The sequence below is a fragment of the Triticum urartu genome, chromosome 3, assembly GCF_003073215.2.
Source record: "Triticum urartu cultivar G1812 chromosome 3, Tu2.1, whole genome shotgun sequence".
Classification (NCBI taxonomy): Eukaryota; Viridiplantae; Streptophyta; class Magnoliopsida; order Poales; family Poaceae; genus Triticum; species Triticum urartu.
Window position 1 is genome coordinate 148,344,376 of NC_053024.1, and position 7,385 is coordinate 148,351,760.

The 7,385-nt window shown below is 46.0% G+C and overlaps 1 protein-coding gene across 1 annotated transcript; it reads right to left on the reverse strand.

Annotated features, from left to right (window-relative positions):
* Window positions 1-2,771: 2,771 nt before the first annotated feature.
* On the reverse strand, window positions 2,772-6,274 carry LOC125543364 (eukaryotic translation initiation factor 3 subunit L-like). Its single transcript, XM_048706690.1, has 7 exons — window positions 5,638-6,274; window positions 5,162-5,493; window positions 4,538-4,877; window positions 3,716-3,864; window positions 3,543-3,636; window positions 3,149-3,220; window positions 2,772-3,047 (listed from the first exon to the last, which is right to left on the reverse strand). The coding sequence occupies exons 1-7, from the start codon at window positions 6,172-6,174 to the stop codon at window positions 3,003-3,005; spliced, it is 1,569 nt and encodes a 522-aa protein (XP_048562647.1). The 5' UTR covers window positions 6,175-6,274; the 3' UTR covers window positions 2,772-3,002.
* Window positions 6,275-7,385: the final 1,111 nt, after the last annotated feature.

The window sequence follows — 7,385 nt, forward strand, 5'->3', positions numbered from 1 at the left end:
AACTTAAGATCTGGAATACCACGGTACTCAACAGAAAATAGTACTAAAATATATGTACTGATTTTAACAGGAATGAAATCACTGTTAGAAGTGTGTTGGGACACTAATAATCTGCTACTGTGCTCAATCAGAGTAGCAAATACTCATGGAGTAGCAAATAAAGCAACGCCTGCCGGTTGCCTAAATTTCCATCGCATGCACATGGCCACGCAAGCGAGGAAGTCCAGTCAATCGAAATGATAAGGAGAGAGAAAGGGAAAGAAATCCCCAGCAACTCGATCCCCAGTCCTCACAAGACTGAAACAGGCAGAGACTCCCACGGCTGGCTGGCCGGCCGGCCGCATTACCGGCGGCGAGAAGAACTCCCGCCGCGCTCGTTCTCGGAGGAGGAGTCACCACGGGGGTGGGTTCCGAGCGCGACGCCGTTCGAGAGCCCGAGCGCCGCAAGGCTCCATGAGCCGTCACCGGCCATGGCCGTTGGACGACGGAACAGCAGACGCGGGTGGGCGCGCAGGGGCCGAGCGCTGGAAGCCAGGTCGACACCGCTGCGTAGCCGCGTCATGGCGCACGCTAGCCAACGCGTCTGGGCTTCCTTGCCGTCGCTGCGCATAGCTGCCCCAAGGGACATGCCTGCGGGAAGTGCCGCCGCCGCGGCGAAGCGCGTCTCCACGCGCCGGATGCCGGGAGCCGCGGGTGCGGGCGCCGCTTGTCTGTGAAGGGTGGCTGTCTCGGTCGCTTCTAGGCCGGGAGCCGACGAGGCCGGCGGCACGCTGAGCGGTGGCAGGCGTGGTCGCGTGCACCGCATGCGTTGAAGCCTTGGTTGCCCAGGACCGTCCCGTTGTGCTAATGCCATAAAAAGGTAAGAACATTGAGAATTGACGAACACACTGGTGCTTACAATTCTTGATTGAGTCGTTCAATCTTTGATCAATGGATGCCAACTTCCCTGTTCTTTCTTCTTTTTGTTGTTCTTGGAAGCCTGGTTCCTCGTTTCGTCCCAGATCGAGAGACTCGCCGCGCCTGCCTCGTGAACGCCTCGGGCTGGTGCGTGAGGTTGAGGCCACGCGGTCACGTACCGGCAGGAGACCTGCGCCGCCTTGCCGCTTTGCAGAGGCGTGGACTGCCACCGGTTCGGTGTTGCTCGCGGGCAAGCCCGTCGTGAGATCGCTCCGCTGGAGAGCGACAGGGCTGGCCTTCTGGACGTCGCCGGCCTTGGTCTTCCGCGTCGCGCTGTGAGGCCGATGGAATGGCTCCGCCGGGAGCGTGCTGATAGCGTGTTGAATTGTAAAGGAGAGCAAGCGAGAGACAATCGAATAAATGATAGAACTATCAATTCCATTGAATGATTCTTGGTATATATACAAGGGGCACAGACACGATCGAGAAATGCGACTGTTTGTAGAGGTGCAAAGGGGAGAGGTGCGACGGTTGCCAATGCAACCGGCATACAGATTACAATAGGAGGATTATCCTTTTAATTAACCTATTAATTTAATCCTAACAATTAACAAACCAGCATGTGCCTACACAGCTACACTAATGCTAACACATTGCTCTATGTTTCAGAGCATTTGGACCATATATTATGCTTGAATTTGAACTTAGATTTCAAAATTGTGGGTTTAAATGATGTTTATATGTGCAGTAGAAACATGTTGGTTTGAATTGCTGTGATGAGAAATGGAATTTGTCATGGTGTTTATAACATGCCTAGAGAGAGATTGAAAACCTTGTATTATACTTCCTCTGTACCAAAATACTTGTAGCTAGAGAAACTAGTACAAGTTCTCCAAACTACAAGTATTTCGGTACAGAGAGAGAGTAGAAATTTAGTTTATTGAGCATCTCCCCAATAAACCAAAGTGTCACTCGGGGAGCTGAAACAGCCTCGTGGGGGATACTACAAGACATGTGGAAGATGGTAACGTGTCACCATGGTAAAATTCAGCAACCCGGAGCCTAGAGACTTCATATCTTTTTAGGGCGTACTTAGTACTTAATATTGACATGTGTTAACACATACACATGTTGCACATCATCCAACTGATCTTTGGCAAACGTTGGCATCGTTGTGAACTGTTGGGTCTGTCCCCACGTAGTCATCGGCGAAGGCTACCATCACAACATGAACGATGTTGCGGTCGCTCATCGCAACACGAGTAATGTTGTGCTCACCTATCACAACATGGACAATGTTGGGCCTGTCCCCATATAGTCATCGGCGAAGGCTACAATTGCAACATGAACAATGTTGCGGTCGCTCATCACAACATGAGTAATGTTGCGCACACCTATCACAACATGGACAACATTGCAATCACCCATTGCAAACACGAACAACATTTTATGGTTGCTCATTGCAACACATGGGATGTTGCAATGATCCATTGCAACACAGGCGATGCTACGAGCACCTCGCCAAGGGCAACATCCACCCCTTTCCCCACAACAGATGTTGCAGGGAGCCTCGCTGTCCACAGATCCACGGCCCACCATCGTCATTGGGGCACCTCATCGTTGCAGCAGCAACCATCCCCTTCACAGCACCCACCGCAAGGCCACAAGGAAGGTGCCTCCCTTTTTCTCACCCGCTTCAGGAGCCACGTTGTTGGGCAGCGGACTAGGGTCAAGATCAGAAGGAGCAATGCATTGAGCCCACAGGGACATATGGCAAGAATGCAAGGCAACTGATGAGCGTCATGCAATCAGCCTCCAGATCTAATACCTGTGAGCTAAAAAATGTGCCCACCCAGTTGGATAAACACGGAAGGTATCTCAAGTTCTCAATTAGCAACTGACAGATTACTCATCAAATAGCAAACAGGAACAAGAAACGAGATAATACAGTGAATTGCCAGTGCTTCACTGAGTCAAAAAGTGTACCAGAAGGCACAACTAATGCTCTGCTAACAGTAGTCATCACAAGTGCCTCTCACAATAGGAAAAAAGAAAAGGAAAACAGGATCCTGGGACGTTTCTCTCCTCCATGATCTCTACCATGCTCAGTCAAGCTGTACCTTGTCCAATTCAGCAATGGTTTCTTCAAACTGTAGGATATTGACAAAGGAAGTTTAGACTATGGTCTAGCAACGATGTGCTATCTATAAAAGGAAAGGGGGGAGGTATCGTCAAGTGGGGACTCAGGTACCTTTAAAATCTGTCTCAAAAAGTAGTCACCATGGCGCTTGGTCGACTTCGACTCTACGACATGAATAACATCCTGAATGATTGCAAATAGTTCATATGTAATTAGTCATACATTGACAAAGTAGGCAACAGACTTGAGAAGGCACAAGTTAACACAATCATGGTTGAACTTAAAGAATCTATATTGTTACACAAAATTCATTCCAGGAAGGAGCTCCAATTATCTACAGACTACAGCAGCTCAATGTAGTACCTCAATTAGCAATTGATATAGTGAAGATATTAACTTCTAAGATACAGCAGAAAGCACCAACTCGTAATAAAGAAATCGACACAAACATAATAAGCGGATGCAAAAAACTTATCTTAGCCACAGAAAGGAGAATCGGCATTACCTCATTAATGTAGAAATCAAAGTCTGCACTGGATACAATTTTCCCATTACTGTCAACTGCATGCATTTTGTGCTTGTACGTCATAAGGATAGACCTGTCCAAATGTTTGAAAATTTCTTATGCATACAGACCAATAAAAAAAACTAACAACACAAGTTAATGCTCACACAGACCTAAGTGTTGCCTCATCCATTTCCATATACTGGGCAAGTTTGGTGATGGTTATTGCTGAGTATAACTTTAGATAGCTCCGGATCCCAGAAAGCAGCTGCTGCTGCTTCACTTCGTACAGGAACAGCTTCAATTGAAGCCGATAGGCGTCCTGTCACATAACAAGAAAAATAATCAACAATTTATTCTGCATGTCTACTCTTTGATTTTTTGGGGGAAATTTACAAGTCAAGGAAATAGAAGTAATTCTCAAGGAATAAGAACCTCAAAACATATGCAGTACAGGTACACCGACAAAAATGTTCAGAAGTACATCTGTTCACAAATAGACGAGTGATACTAGCTTCCATCTGAGCATTTGCAACCGACATACTAGCTGCTTAACTGATAAGAAAACTAGCCTCTTTATGCATCAACTTTACTTCATGGGCTGCTTTTAGCAACTGTCTTGTTCCTGATATACCTTTCTTGTATGTATGTTTATTACCCTTAATGAAAAGATGTGCTAATGATATTTGAACATACTACATAGAAACTAAAAAAAAAATGCAAACTAAAGCACTGAAACCTTTGAATAAATATAAAAAGAAAAACCTCACCCTAGATGTTTTGACTACTACATGAGATTTATGTTGAATAGGACAAGAAAAACCTCACCCTGGAATTGTAGGACTCTGAAATATGGATTTCCAACTACCAAAGGGTTGATTCTTTTTCACTACTATTTTGTGATGACTAAAACAAGTAGGGTTACACGGTAGAATTTGCCTGTAGAAACTGAAAAGAAATAGATCGCCATTATGGTTGTCCACAAGAAACATTACCTGGTTATAATTTGTAAGTGGCTGGTCCAGAACTGGAGGTGATGGGGTAATAAACTTGGGGCAGGCATACGAAAATAGCTCATCGTAGGCAGCATATGCTTCATCATCAAACCTCTGCATCTTTGTCATTTTGTCATTGTACTTTTCTTTCAGCTGGGTGCTAACATTTTCATCTATGAGTTTGTTCTGGGGACACAGAGATAGGCAAATTGCCAGCAGCGCATACATCTGCTCATTTTTCTTCAGAATCTGGTCGTACTGAGGGGATTTCTGATGGTACTGCTTATACTTTATAATGTAAAGCAGAATTTTGTTGAATTCCTTGGTAGCATCGACATACCTAGGTTTACAAACGAATACAGTCTATTAGCTAAAAGAACTGAATCCCAGCTTTGGAAATTTCAAGATGGCTGAATCAAAATAAATTTCACATATTTGGATTTACATAAGAGAATCATGAGATCTTTGTTGAAGTTATATGACATAATAGAATTTATTGGACAATTATAGAGATGCTAGCAAAGCATCTTATGCTGCTTATGTGTGTATGGAGCAGCAGAAAGTGAAGCTAAAAATGCATAAGGCCAGTGTGGTAATCCCCAAAAAAGGCAGATGCTTTTGTACCTGCGCATCATAAGGTTTGCAAATCCATAATGATAGATTGTCGAGATGTGACTCCCAATCACAATGGTGTAGACCCCCTGCTGGTTAAGGTTGATCGGTGCCAAGCACTTGAGGCCAGTGTGGTAATCACCAAGAAGGCAGTGTATCCTGAGAAGCCCAATCATGCTGTAGTAACCCAGGACCTTGAGCACATTGCTCCCACCCTGGTAGTCATACCCATCAGTGGCAGTAAACGACTCCAGCCCCTCTTTCTCCCTCTCCAGAATCTGTGCGATCATGGACTTCTCGACGAGTGCTTGCAGGTAATTGAGAACCCCATAGACATTCCATGCCTGCAAAAAAACAGAAAGAACTTATCAGCCGCAAAATCGCCGGATAAATTAAATCTAGTTTTTTTTGGAAAAGGAGGCTTGCCCCCGGCCTCTGATAAATTAAATCTAGCAAAGCAAAATAAAAATGAAGCGTTTATTTATTACCTTGTCAAACTGCTTTAGCTGCTGTAGCTCGTCCTCCGTCTTGTTCTTGAGCTTGGCGCGGTACTGGCAGAAGCTCTGGAACTGGTAGACGAACTCGTCCACCATGTCCCACAGCCACTGGTTAGGCAGCTGCATGTTGACGACGCCGTGGAGGACGACGCTGAAGAGGTCGCAGTAGTTGTTCCAGGACTCGGAGCGATGGCTGGCGGTGAGGGGGGAGAGGCGCGCGTAGGCGTGGCGGTACCAGAGCTCGCGGTAGAGGAGGAGGAAGACGTGGTCGCCGTCGCAGTAGGGCGCCACGGCCTCCGCCGACGGCCAGGGCGTGTCGCGGAAGAGGCGGTCGGAGAGGCGCTGGAAGCCGCCCTCGTACATCTGGTGGATCTCGTAGACGTTCTTGTCGCGGATGTGGCGGTACAGGTGCACCACGAAGGTCTTCACCGAGTCCGGCACGTAGTTGGGATCGTAGGCGTCGGCGGGGCCGCCGCCGTGCTGCTGCGGCGGCGCGAGGCCGTCCTCCCGGTCGTAGGCGGACGCCATGGTGTGGCGCTGGGGGGGTTTGGTTAGGGTTTCGGGGTTGCGGCGGCGGCGTGAGGGGGGTGGGAGGAGGCTTCAGAGGGGAGCGCTTTGTTGGTATGGCCTTTGTCTTTGTTTTGCTTGTGTTGATGGGTTTTTACGGGTTTTCATCGGTTGCATGGGCTTCAGGAATTCTCGGAGCTGGCCCCTTTCGGCCCACTTGAAGCGAGATCCCAATATATTATACATTTCTGCAGATCGCTAGAAAAAATATATTTTCTTCTTTCTCGAAGGATTAGCATTAGAAAATAGGAAATGGTTGGTTTCTGCCGACGTGTCTCATGTGAGGCGTCCGTCACCTCCTACTTGCGACACATGTCTTGCACGGGTCATCTAGTACTAGTTCTAGCAGTTTCGTGCGATCATGTGCGCGCGACACAGAAAGTTTTCTGCAACATCATTTGTATTGCGAAATTTCTTCCGCAACAACTCTCATATTGCAAAAAAGTTAAACGAAAAGAATCTGCAACATTACCGGCGGAAGTTGCCCTTGTCCGACTGTGCCGCCGCATGCCAACAAGTTTTTGCAACAACAACGGAGTTACAAAACGGAAACGACAACGAGGGCGGTGTTGTTGCGACATCATCTTTCATTGCAAATAAATTCACAACAACGTCCATGTTGCAGAAGTCCTTTTCGCAACATTATCTATGTTACAAAAAAGTGAAGAAGAAAAAATCTGCAACATAATCTCTGTTCAATTGTTTCTGCAACATAAGTTATGTTGCAAAAGGTTATGAAACACTCCGTTTTGTTGCAATGAATTGTGCCAAATTTACTGCTGCGGAGGCGGCGGGTCTTTTGAAAAGATCAGTCGGCCGACGCGTAGCACGACTCTTAGAAAATACGAGAATTAACGAAAATCTTTTGAGAACCCCATTAAAATACCCTTGTAAAAGTGAAAAAATATCGAGCCATCAACCACACTGACCTATTTTACATTACGTCGATGACACTTTAATCATTGTTAAATTTGATCCTAAGGTCGCAAAATATATATGTGAAGGAAATATGCCCTAGAGGCAATAATAAAGTTATTATTTATTTCTTTATTTCATGATAAATGTTTATTATTCATGCTAAAATTGTATTAACCGAAAACATAATACATGTGTGAATACATAGACAAACAGAGTGTCACTAGTATGCCTCTACTTGACTAGCTCGTTGGTCA